Below are 18,235 nucleotides of genomic sequence, written 5' to 3'. Positions count from 1 at the left end.
TAAATAAAAGTATTTTATAATGAGATAATGTATGCATGCTGACATATTTCATTTATCACTGGTCTACTGGACAAAAAATAAATGAATAAACGAAAAATGTTTGGAAGCCAGTGGTGGTAGAAAGCATGACCAGAATGTAAAAGCACAACGTACAAGTAAAAGTTCTTCTCAAAAGGATCCAAAGTATCTGGATTATATTGATAGAATGTTAATACATTACACTGATGTCGATGCAGCATTTTAAAGAGAAACAAAACCAGACAGAAAAAAGAGTAGCTACATTTACATGGAGCCTTATTTTTGGTTAAACCACATGAGGTCAGGAAAAACAAGAATTTGTCTGGGAATGTTATTAGTCTTTATGTTAAAGCTGGTCAATGTCAAGTTAATTTTAAGGACTTAATATACTGCATTGTATTTTAATTACTCTAAAAAAAATTATATCTTCTACACATCTTAATCAACAATTCAATTTCTAGGTGTAATATAAAGGTAGTGGATTAAAAAGCGTAATATTTCCTTTTTGTATAGGCTATGTAGCAAATGGAAACTCAAGTAAGGTAGTAGCTTGACTGACCTAAATTGCTATTACTCTAATATAAATATTAGAGTAAGTATTAGTACTATTTTTCTTTTAAACAGGTAAAAAACATTTCTTTTGTCATGTGCCTTTGAATGAACACTATTGTACAACCTGTAGGCTACTTAATTCCTACTGTACAATAGTTTTACTATGCTTTTACCACTGTAAGTTATAGTCTTGTAATTGTTGAGTACTATATCCTCATTGTCATGTTTCTTTTAAAATTGTCTTTTTATTATAATTTTATATACTCGGTTTTTAACTATATTTTAATGTTCCAATATTCAGTTTGTTTAAGCATGTTGTTTTTATCTTCCCATTGAGGTCTGTTTTATTTGTGTAAAGCACATTGAGTTGCCTTTGTATAAACCTGCCTTGCCTTGCCTTAATATAAATATTACTTCCACCGCTGCTGACAGCATACTGTAATAATATTTGACTTGTGTTAAGTCTCAGAGTTGAACTTGTATTTGTATTTCTCAGACGCTAGAGGGACAAAATCCCTGTGTTGTTGTTGTTTCTCCGGCGGAAGTGGGAAGTAGGAAGAGCCGTACAGCTGTGCTCCCTGGCTAGCAGAGAAGCTAACAAGCTAACCTCAGCGGTGAAAATATCAGGACCCGTTGCCTAAGAAAGACGTCTCGACAGCTACTTTGAGACTTTTAATCTAAAATGGGAAAAGGTGGCGGTACATTTGAGAGGCTTCTGGGTAAGTTAACAGCACCTTCGTTAGGTCAATAGTTTATGAACCAAATATGTGTCAAAGTGCGATGTTTTCAAGCGTATTGTTTTGACCGACGCTAACTGGGGCTGTGGCTTCCAGGCCAGCTAGCTAATTTTACATGCTAACAATTTTGCTATTGTTTGGAGGCCCAGGCTAATTATCAACAAAATGCCGTTCAACTAACAGATACAACATTGTTTGATCGGTATTATTAACCAAATCTACGTTAGCGTATCCTTGTGTTATCTTTATGCTATCAGCCAAACTGAACCAGGCTGGCCTTAGCTTCATATCAGCATCACATACGATCATTTATTAACGTTAAGCAGTGATTCAAGCTAACAATGATAATGTCACTGTTAACCTGATGCCCAGAGAAGTCTGGTAACCAAGCACAACATTGTTATTTGTGAGGTGCCGTCCACTTTTAGTGTTGTCTTAAGTTTTTAAATCAACAACAGGTTGATCAATTAGCTGCCAGACAGGTATAACTAGCTACTAGCGGATCTTTGCTCTGTATAGATCAACGTTACACTGAAGTCAACACCTTTAATGACAATACAGTTGGCAAAAGTTAAGTTGTATGGGTATTAGCTCAGCTGGCTTACCCTTGTACTATCCAAGGCAGAAAGGCATCTCGGACAATGGTATACGTGGTTTCATGAGTCATGCTGAAAATGGTCACCTTAGATAAAAGCAATATTTAAGAAGTTTAATAAATAATTGGCAGAAAGAGATGTTTAAGAAAACCTCTTCTTGGGTTTGAGTTTATACTGATAGACAGATTACTGATTTAGGAGGCCCTATTGCAATAAAGAGATGCTAGGACCTATGAACCTCTCACTGTGTATTTCGTACAGTATGTTTGTGATGGGATCTTACCATGTTTGCTGTCCAGTGTTATTTGCTGTGTAATGTTGTTGACGGAGGACAAAACCTACCTTAAGGAATCAAATCATTTTCAACAAAAATAATATGTGAACAGTCAAGCAAGCCAGGCTTTTGTGGTCTGAGGCAGTTCCAATGTTCAAATCAAATGTCCCATACTTAAGATGAAAGCGGCCAAAAGACAATATTTTTGAACAACGGATGATATACTCACAACATTTTCTTTTATATGAGATGGCCAACAGTGAAGTTACTTCAATCATTGTGTTACCTTATTGTAACCTTGTTGCCTTATTGGAAGGCAGAAAACTAAGCTAAGACAACATTTCTTGTAAATTTTAAAGTTTAACAGTAAAATGCAAAAATATTTATGTAATTCAGTTATCGCTCTTTAATAAGGATTACTTTGTCTATACCCCTGTTATTACTATATATATATAACACTATATTATTTCTTGATATCAGGAGAACCAGTATCATTACCATTATTAAGAAACAAGATACTGTAACACAGTACAATTCAGCAGTACCAAAAATTCAGCCACCACAGCGATCATGAAGTGGATTTAACTCCTCACTGAGTATATTTATACATTATCTATCGATCAATCAATCAAATGTTATTTGTATCGAGCCAAATTATAACCAATGTTATCTCAAGACACTTTACAAAAGAGCAGGTCTCGACCGTACTCTTTGTTGTTATTTGGAGAGAGACCCAACATGAATCCACCATGAGTAGCACTTTGCATTTGGCACAGTGGCAGGAAACACTTCCTTTTAACAGGCAGAAACGTCGAGCAGATCCAGACTCATGTTGAACAACAGTATGATGAAGCTTTAACCATCTGTACTTATTGCAGATAAAGCCACCAGTCAGCTGCTGCTGGAGACTGACTGGGAATCCATTCTGCAGATCTGTGATCTCATTCGACAAGGAGATGCACAGTAAGTGTTCCTGCCCTATTCCTTCTACTAAGCATATTCCTGACTGTTTGATTGGAAACAACTCATTAGATTAAAGCTTTTTAATGATAAAGAATGAAATTGTTGCCGACACTTTATATTGAAAAATGTTATTAATGTTCATTGCAGGGCTAAATATGCTATTGGAGCCATTAAGAAGAAGCTTAATGACAAAAACCCACATGTTGCCCTCTATGCTCTTGAGGTAAGTATTATGTACAGTCAAATGAGCTGCAGATATTTTCCCAGCTAGTACATTGGAACATATTAAAGTTTAACTAAATGAACTTGAAACCTACAGTTCTACAGCCTGTTTGTGTGTTTTGGATTACTGTTTAGTCCCAATTTTTCTGCAAGCTGCTAGGCTGAAATGTGAGTAACACAGCTGGCATAATGAATAATTATGTGGCCTCACTCTTTAGGTTCTGGAGTCAGTGGTGAAGAACTGTGGCCAGACGGTCCACGATGAGGTGGCTAGTAAACAAACCATGGAGGAACTGAAGGATTTGCTCAAGGTGAACCTCGTTCTGTGACGTTCTTGAGCGTCGTAGTTCTGTTTAATTTCCAATATTTTGTCTTGAGTCAGTCAATCTTTTTCTGTTGTTACCTTGTGATTCCCTCACAATCCTGTTCATGAGTTAGTCTGACAAATACTTTTTCACCTTAAAATAAATTGGCTTCAAAATCATTTTGATGGTACACTGACCTGTAACAGGGAGAATTAAGACACATTCCCACTCCCTGCCCAAACATCTATTCTAGCACTATTTAACTTTGGTTGAGTGGCGTGTAACTGTAAACTGTAATGCTTCACAGCACAGCTTTTTGGTAGAAAGCCCTGAAGGCAAACTCCTCCTGTTAGCAGTCTTTGCTGAGTATTCTCAGTGCAGCCAAAAAAAGAGGTACAAGAGTAAATCTTAGAGTAGTAAGTTGTTGGCAAGAGAGTAAATTGCAAAATACCTGCGGTTATTTCTTAGGGCCCAGGGTTACATCTTCAGATGTCTTTTGTGTTTGACTGCAGCCCAAAACCCAAAGATGGTTAAATAAAAAGTTAATTTAAAAAGATATATTTAAGATACTGGCACCAGGGAGTGTTTGCACCTTTTGGTTAATTGGATGACTGAAAGGATTGGCAACTTGTAACCTCAAATCAAGTTGAATAATATCTGTACAGCTATGTGTAAGTCCCCTGCCCTTCTCTCTGAAAGTAAAATGTAAACAAGCTGTGTAAATTTAGGATACAGTTGTTTAACCATGTTACAGACAGGCAGTCTAATTAGTCTGACAATATTTTGGAGGGCTGGGAGGCTTATCACTTTCCCACCCGCTCTCTCTCTTGACTCAAAACCTCTTGCGGCTGCCAGGAAGCTGGCTGCATTGCATCACAAGCTAGCAACATGTGATTGGATCCTGGCTGTATCATGTGACACGAGCTCCTGCAGTGTTCAGCCGGTTTCAACTTCCTGGTGATGTCATAGCCTTGTGACAGAAGTTTTTTTTTTTCTTTTTTTTCAGAACAAAGCAAGGGACTTCCCACCTTAGCGCTTGTTTTCAAACACAGTGTTGCTTGATTCATTTTGTTCTGTGAAAGCTCAGATGTGTTACAACAGCAATGTATATTTTGAACACAAAAGGTGTTTAGGCTGGTTTATTTCACTCTGTGTGGTTCTTTTACCACCAGAAACAGACGGAACCAAATGTCAGAAACAAGATTTTGTACCTGATCCAGGCCTGGGCTCATGCCTTCCGTAACGAACCCAAGTATAAGGTGGTCCAAGATACTTACCAGATCATGAAAGTGGAGGGTAAGTGGACACATGTGCAATGCTGTATTTTACTTGAGGCTTCCTGTAAGCATCCATAAAAAGAAGAAATAAGTAAATAAAGAGAGATAAGTCAACATTTCTATATTTATTTGTTTAACTAATCTGTTTTCTTTTCTCGTAGGTCATGTGTTCCCTGAGTTCAAGGAGAGTGATGCGATGTTTGCAGCTGAGAGAGTAAGATATTTTTATATGTCTTAGAGTTCGGTTCATAAGGTGGGATATTATACCTGTAGAATTAGCTCGAGCTGGTGCTGGTCATGGCTCTAAACTGTTAAGAGGAGGGAAAAATTGCTCTCTTAAGATATTTTGCTCTGTCACCATATCTGTAGTAATATGTGATGTCTGTCTGCCACACTCAGGCTCCTGACTGGGTTGATGCAGAGGAGTGCCACCGGTGCAGAGTCCAGTTTGGGGTTATGACAAGAAAGGTAGGCCGGGCTTCTTTGAAACTGGGGCACTTGGAGATTTTATGGTTCCCTTCATTCAGTTACAGCAGTGTGTTGTGTGTGTATGCTTACAGCACGGAAGTTGACCTCAATTTGTTCTCTTTGCTTTTCCAGCACCACTGTCGAGCCTGTGGCCAGATTTTCTGTGGAAAGTGTTCCTCTAAGTACTCCACCATTCCCAAGTTTGGCATAGAGAAGGAAGTGCGTGTGTGCGAGCCGTGCTTTGAGCTGCTTAACAAGTGAGTCCACAGACCTGAACCACCCGAATTATTGTGAATTTCAGTCTTTAAGGGGTGAAATATGGAGGCTCTTGACAATGCTGTTAAATGGCTTGGTTGCCGCAGTATGACGTTGCAATTATAAATTACTCTCTTGCTCAAGTTAAGATGTATGATTTGCTGTTAGCCTTACTATGCATTTGCTTTAGTTTGTCATTTCTGTGTTCTTGATCACAGTTAGTCTCTCTTTTGGTCATGTTTTGTTTCGGGAAACATTTTTTTAGTTATTTCAGTAACCAAAAAAGGGATGTTTCACTGTTCGGGAAAATATACAGCCATGTAGCCATTTATAGTGTACTCTAACATAACTTTAAACTTGTTTTCATCACATGAAATTTTCTGTAGTGACTATCATATTGGATAACAGTTTGAATGACAAAAAAATGCCTTAATTCAAAAAGACATTGTGATTTTAAAATTATCCACTCTGAACAATGCTGCAAACGTGATAGTAATTGGCTTTTAAAACACTGCAACATTAAGATGCCCATACCTCAATTTTATTTTTCTTCTAAAGACATTTGTGCCATTAGACGTACAAATTCTGGGATTTTGCAGCATTGACCGAGGCAGGCTCTTTCTTGTATTGTTCTGTGTTTGGAGAGATATTTGTGTTTCAAACAGCTTGCTCTCCTCTAACTTTCAAGGTTGTTTTTCCTCCCTGATCCCTTCCCCTCCCCAGCCACCCCTCCCTCTCTCCTCCACTTAGGAAAGCTGAAGGGAAAGCCCCCGCCGCAGGCCCCGCCGAGCTGCCTCCTGAGTACCTGACCAGCCCGCTGTCCCAACAGTCGCAGGTAATTGTCTTGAAACTATATGTGAAAAAATAGATGGCTTAGTTGAGGGTTGAACTGGTCTTTAATGACTGTTTTGGCTTTTTTTCATCTTCCATCTGGTGATGTTTTGTTACTTTCCCCTCATTTCTGCTCAATTTGCTCCTCTCACTCATCAGATGCCCCCAAAGAGAGACGAGGCAGCCCTGCAGGAGGAGGAGGAGCTACAGCTGGCCATTGCCCTTTCCCAAAGCGAGGCTGAAGAGAAGGAGCGGATGGTAGGTTACACAGCTAAAATTTAACTTTGTGATTTTACTGCCTGTTTGATTCAGAGAACCTGATACATGCCTGTATGTCTACTCACAGAGGCACAAGAACTCTTACACCATGTATCCCAAAACTGATCCAACTCCAGTGACCTCCTCAGCACCACCAGTCAGCACCCTCTACACCTCCCCTGTGGTAAGACTTTGTCTTCAGAGGTTCAAATGTCTGCTTATTATTGCAAAGTCTGTTTTGTTTAACTAACTTCATTCTTTCTCCAGAACTCCTCTGCTCCATCAGCTGAAGATGTAGACCCTGAGGTACGTGTTATATCCTTCTCTTCTCTTATATTAAGATTGAATAACGCAAATTTTACAGCCAAATTATACTGATGTAATATGTGATATTATTCTAGCTGGCACGCTACCTGAACCGAACATACTGGGAGAAGAAACAGGAAGAGTCTCGCAAGAGTCCCACCCCCTCAGCCCCTGCCCCTGTGCCATTGGCTGAGCCCCTTCCACCAATCAGCCAGCCCGTAGAGACTCATGTCCCTGTCCAGCCAGTCAGCATAGTAGAGGTATTTTGAGAGTTTTATCTATAGGGCTGCTACCTAAAAGTTGATGATTCAAATTATCAGTCACAAAGACGCAGAGTCAACCCACATTTTGTCGGTTAAATTTCAGAGCTTTTATTTTATTTTAGCTGCTAAAGAGAACAATGCAGGAGTGATGGCATGGTAGGCTGTAAATTGTTGCTCACTTCATCTCACTAGCCTTAAATCCTACATCTGGTTTTAAGATACAGTATGTATATATGTAGTATATGGAAAGTTCAGATAAACATGCATCTTAAAGGTAAATGTTGGCTAATATGTAGGCTTGTCTGGTACATACATGTTCCACAAATGACCTTTCCTTTCCTCTCATCCTACCCCTTTAGCAGCAGTACCAGAACGGGGAGTCGGAGGAGAACCACGAGCAGTTCCTGAAGGCTCTGCAGAATGCTGTCACCACCTTCCTTAACCGCATGAAGAGCAACCACATGCGTGGGCGCAGCATCACCAACGACAGCGCTGTGCTCTCACTCTTCCAGTCCATTAACAACATGCATCCACAGCTGTTGGACATTCTCAACCAGCTAGATGAGAAGCGATGTGAGTGTTCACTGTGCATGAATTTGTGCATTCCTGTCAACCTGCCTGTTCTGTCTTTTAAATATCACATCATTTATGTTGTCGGCAGTGTACTATGAAGGGCTGCAGGACAAGCTGGCTCAAGTGCGTGATGCACGGGCAGCCCTCAACGCCCTTAGGGATGAACATAGAGAGAAGCTGCGTCGTGCTGCGGAGGAAGCAGAGAGACAGAGGCAGATTCAGCTGGCGCAGAAACTGGAGATCATGAGGCAGAAGAAACAGGTAATGAAATGAGGCTCTTTGCTGGAAAAGCAGATATTATTACACTAGTCACCACCCTGCTCACACGTGCTTGTCTTTGAACTTTAGGAGTACCTGGAGATGCAAAGACAGCTGGCCATCCAGCGCCTCCAGGAGCAGGAGAAGGAGAGGCAGATGCGCTTGGAGCAACAGAAGCACACTATCCAGATGAGAGCCCAAATGCCTGCCTTCTCTCTGCCCTATGCCCAGGTACACACGGCTAAACTTATTTCTCTGAGGAATAAATCATTGACCAAAAGTGAACCAGTCCTTCTGGTCTCTTACAGTAGTGGTCCCAGTCAGGTACACTTTGTTGCCATTTAGGTAAAATAGGGGTTAAGACACCATCTTTTCCCCTCATTAGTCTTTAAAATGTGTTTCTGTTAACGCTTGTATGTGCTTTTTACACAGATGCAGTCTTTGCCACCTAACGTGGCAGGAGGGGTGGTGTACCAGCCTGGTGCTCCACCAAGTTACCCAGGCACCTTTAGCCCAGCTGGGTCGGTGGAGGGTTCACCTATGCACAACATTTATATGAACCAGCCAGGGCAGACAGCACCACCACAGTACCAGGCCATGCCCGGTGGTGCCACAGGTGAGGAGCTGAATTTAACATGTTCTTGGAAAGAACGATTTCGATGGCTTCAGTGTTACAGGAATTACTTTGTTTAATAGTTATTCTGCAATTCATTAAGTTAGGAAACATTTTACATAATAATTCAGCATTTCTTCTATGTGTGCTTCTGTGTGGCTGATTGTCCTTTCTTATTCAGATCCCAATATGGTCAATGCGTACATGTACCAGCCTGCAGGCACCAATGGGCAGCCTCCTCCTCCTCCTGGTCAGGCTCCGCCCACTACCAGTCCACCCTACTCCAATTATCAGCCCACACCCACACAGGGCTACCAGGTCTGATCGGTTTACATCTTAAGTTTTTAAGCTTATTTAAGCTCATCTCCCACCACAACACCTTAAAGAAAAATAATTAGCCCTCTAACTGTTGTCCCTGTTCTGTGCAGAATCCGGTCTCTCAGGCACAGAGTATGCCCCCCATGACCCAGGCTCCCCCCACTAACGGTATGGGCTACATGGGTTATCCGCAGTACAGCATGCAGAACATGATCTCAGCATTGCCAGGACAGGACCCAAATATGCCCCCACAACAGCCGTACATGCCGGGTCAGCAGCCGATGTACCAACAGGTCAGACATAAGATAACTTTTCACAACACAAAGCTGTTGGCTGTTTTGAAAAATATTGTCCAATTTGAGTTTCTGTTTGAAAATGACAGCACCATGGTTATTTCAATCCTCACAAATCTTTTACTTACTGTTCCTTTTTTTTTTTCTAGCTTGCTCCCCCTGGTGGCCCACAGCAGCAGCAGCAGCAGGCCCCTCAAGCTGTGCCCGGCAGTGCAGAGGCACAGCTCATCTCCTTCGACTGAGCGCCCACAAGCTGCGGGGTCTGACACACTACACCCTCTCTCCATCTTTGGTCTTTCCCCTCACTCCCCCGGACTTTGATGATGCCCTCTGGAAACGCATAAACACACATACAAACCTCTCACCTTCCACCTTGCTGTGATGTTGTGGCAATGTAAAATATTGTGATGATGTTGCAGAACTGTTGCTCTACTTGCCTCTCCCCTTGATCAAGTATGGGGATGTAACAGCAAGAAAGACGACACCATAACCCAGACCCCTTCACCCTCTCCTTCTTCTCTTTCCAGCTGATATGTATGTAGTATTTCCTTATTAAATGAGTAACTAAAGCTCAAGAATAGTCAGTGGTATTACAGTTAAAAATGAATAAGAAAATATGATAATATTCGAGGAGAAAAAAAAAAAGACAAGACACAACCACCCTTGGTCTCATATTTTTCTAAAGCAGAACTTGCATGTTAAATTTTAATCATTTTCTGGAATGGACATTAAGAGACATCAGTACGTGCTGTTTAAGAGATCGGGATGAATAGAGGAAGAGCACAGTCAAAGGAGCAGGTTCACAGCTTGCCATTCCAGTTGTAGTTTTTCTGTTCCATCCCTTCTCATGCACTCACAAACTATGCTCATTTTATCTTCTTTTATAAATCATTTGTTGTGCACTGCTTCAGTTTCTCAGTGTACTTTCTTAAATGAAAAACACAGTGCAGGGATTGAACATTGTGAGAGGAGTGTTAGAAAGTTAGCTGGATGGTTGTTTAATCTTCACTAAGTATAGTTTAATAGATTAAATCTTTGGAATTACACGCTCATGACCATAAATATATACATATTTAAGTCCAGCAGCTCTTATAGCATTCTGCATCTCGTTAATAAAATGATTGGATCATAACCTATTAATAACTGCCTTCAGGCGCTCCATCCCATGTGCATTGAGTTTTATCTGTCATAGATGAGGATATCTACATATGAAGTACAGATGGGCAGGCTTTTTTTAAGTGTACTCTAGAAATGTGGGGGAAAAAATGCTTGTAGAACGAAGAAGACATGCAGCATGTGTCACACACCAAATCAGTGATTTCTGTAACCCTTCATTTTCCATATGTGAACTTCTTTATTTCATCATACTGATCTGTCTGACTTAAAAGTAATTTTGAAATTATATTTAATAAATATCTGGTTCTTATTGTCCACTTGCTTCATCTTAGTTCTTTTCTGTTACAAATGAGATTCGAAATAATGAAAGACATGTAATTTATGACAACTTTTATTTATGTAAATACAGCCTTCAATGCCACATTCATATGTGTTTCAACAAGAGGGTGAAGGCCATAACATTACAGTGATAAAAGACAGTGAAATGTTCTTGAGCACATGACTTGGTGTTGTGAAGAAATATTGTAAAAAATTTGTTGGCTTCTTTAAAGTTTTCTAAATATGAGGCTTTTATAGTAATCTTCCATCTCAATCTGTAAAAGAACAACGATACATGTATAAATGCTACATTATAGTTGATAACAAGTAGTGTAGTAACATCAAGCATTATTTTAAAAAAATAAAACAAGTAGTTTTGCAAAGCTACAATATGTGACTCACTATCCTCTCCATACGCATCCCGTTCCCATAAGCCAGCTGTCTAAGCACGTCGATGTCTGGAAGACCCCACTCTGGATTCCTGCAGAAAACATTTGACACTCCAGTTTATTTACACTCGTGTGTTTGCTCTATAATACACTACAAACTATACACTCCACTCACATCGTTCGAAGCTCTTCATCCAGCTGTTCATTACAGCTTGGTGTTATGGTGCCATTAATAGCGTACACCTGGGACAGGTGTAACAAAGTTATCAGTTTTTATAGCCAGTTTTTAATCTCTGAAATAAACACAACTGTTGGTACTTACTCCATATGTTATCAAAAGACCATTCTGCCTGAGGATCTGACCTGCTCCACTGAAAACACCCTGTGAGAAATAGACATCTTAGAAATCTGTGAATGAACAATCTAGCTACACACAATTTAGCTCAATATCTTAAATTCTTTCTTAGGTAAGCAGGCCAACCTGTGCTGTTTTAAAGGAGCTGTATTGCAGTAAGTTAATGGCGAGGATAACATCACAGGAGTTGCGAGGAAGGCCTGCCCATTTGTCCCATGGTTCGCTGGCGTCCAGGTGGACAGGCTCCAGCACAGTTTTTGCATGTGTTGCGGCAATGTAGGCCTTAATACTGCAAGTAAGTGTTCAGACATAATCTATTTTAATCTAAGAATCAGTCACTCGCTGCTATTACATATCTACACAACAGGTAAATGTACAACATATTACCTCTGAATTTGAATGTCACACACTTGAGTGTCTAACTACTGTATAAGCATTCATTTTGAACCAGTAATAGATTGTTGTGACGGATGCATAAGACAAAGTAAATATTGGAATCCTCTGTCTTTAAGACAAACCTGTCCCGGGACTCTTCTTTGATGTCTGATGGCTGCCAGGTAACAAAAGGCATCTTCTGGGCAAAGCGTATGACATGCTGCCCTGTTCCAGAGCCCAGCTCTAAAGCAAACAGCTGTCTGTGGGACTGATTCTCCAGCACATCCTCAAGCATTGAACACAGGCCCTCCCAATTCCTCTCTGCCTGAGGAGACAGCAGCATGGTCTGAAGGAAAAAAAGCAGAATGACATGTCACCTTATCATATTGTAGTGCTGGCCTCTGCATTGATCTTTACCCTGAGAGGATCCCTCCTACCTTCACTTGTGCTGGTTCAACGAGACTAGTGGGAAAATAACATATTAGTGGAGGCTGGAAGTGGTGGATGACCGTAACAGCAGATGGGTGCAGAGATTACCTGGCTAAGAGGATTCTGTGCTCTTCCCTGTTGTTGAACTCTGGTACAGTTCAGGAAGGATAAAACACACACAAGCAGAAAAACTGAGGAAGGGGAACATAGATAAATTAATATAATACATGTTATGTTATTTAGCAACTATTCAATCAATCAATGAATCACTAGTGATTCACAAAACATAGGATGTTAAAAATCGATTTAGAGACACAAGACACATTAACACAACCAAAAAAGCATGAAAAAAACCCATAAAACAATAAAAATAACAATAATAATGTAAATTATGTATTATTTAATATACTACACAAAACACAAACAAATATTGTAAAAATATAAAATGTTAAGAAACTACAACAAAATATATGATAATGATGAAAAGCAAAGAAGTAAAAAAAAAAAAAAAACCCAAATAGGATAAAATAATAATATTTTAAGTCAATTAAATAAGTATAAATGATAAGACTGTATGATTATATGATTGTCCTAAAAAGTTTTAGTACAGCCTCTCATAGACTGAGTGCTTACTTCCATCTTTTGGCCACAGTGAAGAACTGCAAATATACGATAGGTTAAATTGTGGGTAACACAATGTCAAAACGTGTTTAATTGTTTAAAAAAAACGGCAAAACGCTAATTGCAGCCACTAGCCCTACACTTTAATACATAATGAAATAACCCAATAATATAAAGCTGTAAAGTTTTGCATTATTTTTATTTTAACACGTCCCATGTCCCTCATAGGCTCCCATTACTTTTCTAACAGTTCACGCAATGCCTTGTGGGTAGGTCAGAAGCCGAGAGGACGCCATGTGCTTTTGAGGCAGAGGGACTGGAAGGGGACCTGGCTGTCAGAAATTTGGCTAGTTTTTCGTGGGACTCAAGAACAAACAGCTCTATTTAACATGTACTGCACCAGACAGTGCCTCCGGACCGCACTGCGGGCTGCAGCGACCACTCAGAGGTACGTAATGTCAGCTCAAACGGGCCACTGACAGTCATGTAACATCGGAGGAGCACGAACTTAACGGTACATCAGGTGTCTGTCTCCCAGCTTCTTCAAGGACAGACAGCCAGCCGGTCATTTTGTTTTAATGCATGCTGTTCTCTTTGGCTTGTGTAGATACAGAAGATGTATAGTGTCTGAAATAACGGGGGATTTGATACCAATGGTGCGTTAACAAACCTGGCTAACGTAAGCTAGCTTGGTTCCTTTAGTCTGCAGGAACTGAACTCTTCAGGCTTTTTCTTTAAAACCATGATCATATGGTCACTGTATTTAATCATGTAAAACAATATGTCCTCGTCTTATGTTAAGTTTGGGTTTTAAAATCCTAATGTAGCAGCAGTTAGACTTTTTCATCTACAGAGCAGCTATGTTTATGACAGCCAAGGTCACACTGGTGCAACTGAGAATTCAGTTATTTGCAGCTCAAATACCAGACGCTGCATCTCTTTAATTAGTCCAATAACCTTTGTACTGTGAGTTCAGCTGAGGGCACTTGCATGTTAACCATAGGATATATCTCAAGCAACAAACTGGGGGGATAAAGCTGAGTCCTCCCAAAATTGACAGCAATAGCTGCTGTCTGTACAACATTAATCTCAGAGCAGTGGTTCCCTTTGTGGTGTATGGGTAACCCCCGCCCCCCCGCAGTGTCATAGGTCACTATTGAGAGTTTTCAAGGTGGTAGCAGGAGACCAGATAAAATATACCATATTTAGGTTTACTTTTGCACTTTCTTCTTATTTCTGTATTTTTAGGCATTCACCCAAATTTTCATTCATTATTAATAGTCATTATCATGAAACCGGCTGATCATTTTCTTGATTGCCTGAGCTGTTCACGCTGCTAACAGCTTGTTTTCACTGTCCACCAGTTCAAAGGTTAGCATCAAGTTATATATAATAAAGGACATGGTTAAGAAACATCCTGAGTATAGAGATGCTTGAACTTTTATTATATTATGGCATCATTTTACCTCTTCAGCAATCTTTAGCAACACTTTATTTCACTTGTGGACACATCTCTTTTACTACACATAGTGTGTAGTGATGGCCAGTTGAGTTTTTTTTTGTTAGGTAAACCATTGTATTCTTCATAATTCTATGCAAATATAGATGTGGAATAGGTCTTAAACTGCTTTCACAATCATCTTAAAAAGGCCTGAAATGTTTAAATGTATCATTTTAAACCCACACTTGAATGTCTGGCATGAGAAACACCGACCCAACATTTGGTGTGCTCAAAGAAAATCATTAAGCTTATCTTTTTTCATTTTACAGGCAACATCTTCAGCGGCAGGCACCAGCCATTTGTGCTCTCAGACTTCTGAGGACCAGTCCAGCCACCCAGTCAGATGCCATCACATCACCTCCACTAGACGGTGCGGCAAAACAGTATTCCCCTAAAATCCAACAGCTCGTCAGTGACATAGCCAGCCTCACTTTGTTAGAGGTATCGGACCTCAATGAGCTCCTCAAGGTTTGTGGAAAACTCTTATGTCTAATCTTAACCATAGTGTACTTTGTCAGATAAAGACTTTTGTTGTGATCCATCTGCGGTGTCCTGTTGTTTTTTGCAGAAAACTCTGAACATTCAAGATGTAGGAATGATGCCGATGTCTTCTGCAGTTGCACCTGCGGCTCAGGTGACTTTTTTTTTTTAAATACAGTGCAAAGAGCACAACTTCATACATTTCTTTGAATTAGAACCATCACTACTTTCACAAGTTCACTGATGTCTTATTATTTAATCAACCATTTTCCTTTTCTCTTGGTGAAACCAGGCTGCAGAAGAGGAGGACGCACCTGTCAAGAAAGAGAAGACTCATTTCATAGTCAAATTGACAGAGTTGAAGGCAGCTGAAAAAGTAAAGCTTATAAAGGAAGTGAAGAACTGCATGCAAGGCTTGAATCTAGTGCAGGTAAGTCTTATTAGTGTTCAGCCCTCAGTCCTGATCTCTTTTAAAGGTAGTGTCAGTCCACTAGCAACACCAAGGCGCAATGCTTGCTGATTGACAGTCAGTGGTGGTAACCTGTCAAGAAGTTAAGCATAGCACCAACACTGACAAGAAAGAGGAGAGTTGCAAGTTGTTAAATATTGATGTTAATCCTGTAATGATACAGGATATTGTGCTTATTATAAAACTTGCTTTGCACGTACAGATCAAATTAACACATTTGTTAAACCTCAAAGATACTCAAAGTTCTGTTGAGAAACATGAATGTAAACAGAAACTGTTTTTCAACAGAACTGCAAGAGGTACTATGCATACTTAGTACTCTCTGCTGACCAAATAAAAATGTATTGGCAATTCTTATAATGATTTCAGTGAATTTTGAAGCAGAAATGTAACATTTGCTGGCTCCAGCTTCTTTAGTGTGTTGATGTAATGTTTTCCTCCTCATTTATGACAAATGTAGAGACTTGAAGTTTTGGACTGTTGGTTTGATTCAAATAACAAATTTGAAGATGTCACTTAGGGTTCGTGGAAACTGTAATTATGTAATTTTTTTCCTCATTTTATAGACTAATCAAATCTTAACATTAATCACTGCTTTATAAATTCATTGGCAGATTAATGTTTAAAAAATAATAATCTTAAATTGCAGCCCCAATCCCAGTCAGATTTTTGCTTGACTTCTGCACTAAAACTGTGATGTTCACATTTTGTTTTGTACAGTAGTTCAGTCACATAGAACAGAGTTAAAACGGATTTCACTATTTTCTTCTGAGTATAATATGGTTTTAATAACAGCTGACTTACTTTATCTAGGGACTTAATGTGTAACCACAATTAATGAAACTTGTTTTTTCTCTGTCCTTCCTTAACCCAGGCAAAGAAATTAGTGGAGTCTCTTCCCCAGGAAATCCGAGCCAACGTGTCCAAAGAAGAGGCAGAGAAACTAAAAGCAGCTCTGGAGGCAGCAGGTGGCACCGTGGTGTTGGAGTAGATCTGCGCTCCCATCGGTTCTCCACCAATTTGCTGCTCCTGCACTTCATTCTTCATTCTATTGTTTCTTTTTTTTACATGGCAAAGAGGAGGATCCTGGGAAACAAAGAAATGCCTTCTGACATTAATACTGTCTTATAACAGTGTCAGGTGGGGCGGCTCAACTCAGACTGAACTTTCCAGGCACACAGCCTGCACAACAATGGCCTCCCCGGGGTTTGCTTGTCCATTTGCCAGCTCATGTGTCGGTCTGATACCTGTGTAGCAAATACGCTACAGAAAAACTGGCCTGGGTGCCAAGTACGTCAGTTGGTCATTCTGTATGTGTGTGTATGTTAAACTTTTCACAGAGTGAAAGATTACGCAGAAGGGACATGGTTACCATTCCCTGTGTTGAAGAACACCAGATACTGTAGTTCAGGGGATGGCAGGGCTGAGTCCTCGTATTGCTGGTAGACTTGTTGATAATGTGATTAAAATTGAAACATCCATATTTTTCCTTCTCGTATGTTTTCTTGTGGTGATAATAATGAATGCTTAAAAAAGTGAATATTTGAACCTGCAGTAGATTGCATCCTTCTTTACTGCTGCTGACCACTAGAGGTCATAACGTCTCTTATTATCCCCTCAGACTGGACGAGAGTGGTTACTATGCTGATTTAAATTTGACATGAACAGAAACTAGTGGCTTTCCTGGTAGAGAAGAAAGTATTTTCCAAACATGGAAATGTATGCCTTGAAAAGATACCATCCATTTGTCATTAGACTAAAACTTAAAACCAACTGTTTAATAGTGTGTGGTAAAGATCTGCATTAAACCTCAGCCTGTACAGTTAGCTCTAATCAAGTTATTTTTTACATGTGAGTTTTGTAAATGTCTAATTTTGCCTAAAATATACACTCACCTATGAGTCAAATCACTGACATCAACAGGATACACACAAGTTAGGCTCAAACACCAGCCTTTTTTACAGCTGACCTGTCATACTTGGAAAATGAGATCGCATGCTCAAGACTAGAATCTTTTCACTGAAGCAGCAAAATGGAATTCAGCCATCATTATTTTATTATATCCACGTCTTCCCTCTATGTAAAGGCCATGTACACTCAAGGTTAACCAACAAAACAAATGACTGCTTTTCAGGAATATCTGCTCAGACTGCTTCATAAACACGTATAAACCGCTCTTCTGTTGGTTCAGCTGACACCAATCTATTAGTACATGTATTCTAGTACCTCACACGATTCAAATTATGGCCACATGTCTATAAGACAAATAACAAAAGGACGTGTAATCCTTGCAGTTGTGTATCATTTTTAATTAAATGCACAACTGATGAAGAAAACACGCAACTACATGTCATTTCTGACCCTTAGGACAAGGGTAGTGTACAGAAAGTTAATACTACACAAGAGTTAAAGGATATAATTTTCTTTTTATATTGTCTTATATTTATATAGATGGTTGAGGTAATTGTTTGACTACATTTCTCTGGCTGTAGTTTTGCCACCAGGTGGTGTATGCAGTCTGTGTTTAAAATTCCCCTGAAGGAACAAAAGTGTAGGTGAAATGTCGAATAGCAGAATCCTCGTATATAGTCACCCTCTCTCCTCACAATATGTCACTGTCCAGGATCTAATGCTGCTGACGTCATCACAGTCGGTCTATTTCCATTGTTTGAATGCTGCTTAATTGGTACAAGAGACCAAAAGGGAACTCCTGTGCTGTTGTATTTAATAGGGGATATTTAAAAAGCCCTGTATGGTTTCAGCCTTTGATTTTGCTGTAGTACTACTTTATCAGTAGGGAGT

At 39.7% G+C, this 18,235-nt stretch overlaps 3 protein-coding genes across 5 annotated transcripts; 2 read left to right on the top strand and 1 right to left on the bottom strand.

Annotated features, from left to right (window-relative positions):
* The first annotated feature begins 1,130 nt into the window (after positions 1-1,130).
* On the top strand, positions 1,131-10,811 carry hgs (hepatocyte growth factor-regulated tyrosine kinase substrate). Of its 3 annotated transcripts, none has more exons than XM_069674486.1 (20): positions 1,131-1,289; positions 3,056-3,140; positions 3,288-3,363; positions 3,581-3,673; positions 4,846-4,963; positions 5,106-5,158; positions 5,344-5,412; positions 5,545-5,669; positions 6,391-6,502; positions 6,658-6,756; positions 6,845-6,940; positions 7,024-7,062; positions 7,158-7,322; positions 7,685-7,898; positions 7,987-8,159; positions 8,247-8,387; positions 8,589-8,772; positions 8,951-9,087; positions 9,198-9,380; positions 9,530-10,811. In XM_069674486.1, exons 1-20 carry the CDS (start codon positions 1,253-1,255, stop codon positions 9,620-9,622), a joined length of 2,292 nt encoding a protein of 763 aa, XP_069530587.1. In that variant the 5' UTR covers positions 1,131-1,252; the 3' UTR covers positions 9,623-10,811. The 3 variants fall into 3 exon arrangements, with proteins under 3 accessions (XP_069530587.1, XP_069530586.1, XP_069530585.1); XM_069674485.1 differs by having other exon boundaries at positions 4,840-4,963; positions 7,688-7,898; XM_069674484.1 differs by having other exon boundaries at positions 4,840-4,963.
* Positions 10,812-11,041: 230 nt separating this feature from the next.
* On the bottom strand, positions 11,042-12,276 carry LOC138602871 (methyltransferase-like 26 B). Its single transcript, XM_069674487.1, has 6 exons — positions 12,077-12,276; positions 11,685-11,847; positions 11,526-11,585; positions 11,379-11,446; positions 11,217-11,295; positions 11,042-11,089 (listed from the first exon to the last, which is right to left on the bottom strand). The coding sequence occupies exons 1-6, from the start codon at positions 12,274-12,276 to the stop codon at positions 11,042-11,044; spliced, it is 618 nt and encodes a 205-aa protein (XP_069530588.1).
* Positions 12,277-13,276: 1,000 nt separating this feature from the next.
* On the top strand, positions 13,277-17,243 carry mrpl12 (mitochondrial ribosomal protein L12). The gene is made up of 5 exons (XM_069674607.1): positions 13,277-13,431; positions 14,754-14,952; positions 15,053-15,118; positions 15,257-15,394; positions 16,308-17,243. Exons 1-5 carry the CDS (start codon positions 13,373-13,375, stop codon positions 16,422-16,424), a joined length of 579 nt encoding a protein of 192 aa, XP_069530708.1. The 5' UTR covers positions 13,277-13,372; the 3' UTR covers positions 16,425-17,243.
* The last annotated feature ends 992 nt before the right edge of the window (positions 17,244-18,235 follow it).

The sequence above is a fragment of the Semicossyphus pulcher genome, unplaced genomic scaffold (assembly GCF_022749685.1).
Source record: "Semicossyphus pulcher isolate SPU_LCO1_2020_fin unplaced genomic scaffold, fSemPul1.0.p SCAF_23, whole genome shotgun sequence".
In the NCBI taxonomy this organism is placed as follows: domain Eukaryota; kingdom Metazoa; phylum Chordata; class Actinopteri; order Labriformes; family Labridae; genus Semicossyphus; species Semicossyphus pulcher.
This window is presented reverse-complemented; position numbering and strand designations above follow the sequence as displayed.

Excerpts from the sequence above, each read along its gene's own strand:
- hgs (XM_069674484.1), top strand. The coding sequence starts at position 1,253 with ATGGGAAAAGGTGGCGGTACATTTGAGAGGCTTCTGG. Across the intron at positions 5,670-6,390 it reads TGCTTTGAGCTGCTTAACAA|CCACCCCTCCCTCTCTCCTC; the intron begins GTGAGTCCACAG and ends TCCCCTCCCCAG. Across the intron at positions 8,388-8,588 it reads TCTCTCTGCCCTATGCCCAG|ATGCAGTCTTTGCCACCTAA; the intron begins GTACACACGGCT and ends CTTTTTACACAG.
- LOC138602871 (XM_069674487.1), bottom strand. The coding sequence starts at position 12,276 with ATGCTGCTGTCTCCTCAGGCAGAGAGGAATTGGGAGGGCCTGTGTTCA. Across the intron at positions 11,586-11,684 it reads GCTCCTTTAAAACAGCACAG|GGTGTTTTCAGTGGAGCAGG; the intron begins GTTGGCCTGCTT and ends TATTTCTCACAG. Across the intron at positions 11,090-11,216 it reads GGATGCGTATGGAGAGGATA|ATTGAGATGGAAGATTACTA; the intron begins GTGAGTCACATA and ends GTTCTTTTACAG.
- mrpl12 (XM_069674607.1), top strand. The coding sequence starts at position 13,373 with ATGTACTGCACCAGACAGTGCCTCCGGACCGCACTGCGGGCTGCAGCG. Across the intron at positions 15,119-15,256 it reads CAGTTGCACCTGCGGCTCAG|GCTGCAGAAGAGGAGGACGC; the intron begins GTGACTTTTTTT and ends TGGTGAAACCAG. Across the intron at positions 15,395-16,307 it reads AAGGCTTGAATCTAGTGCAG|GCAAAGAAATTAGTGGAGTC; the intron begins GTAAGTCTTATT and ends TCCTTAACCCAG.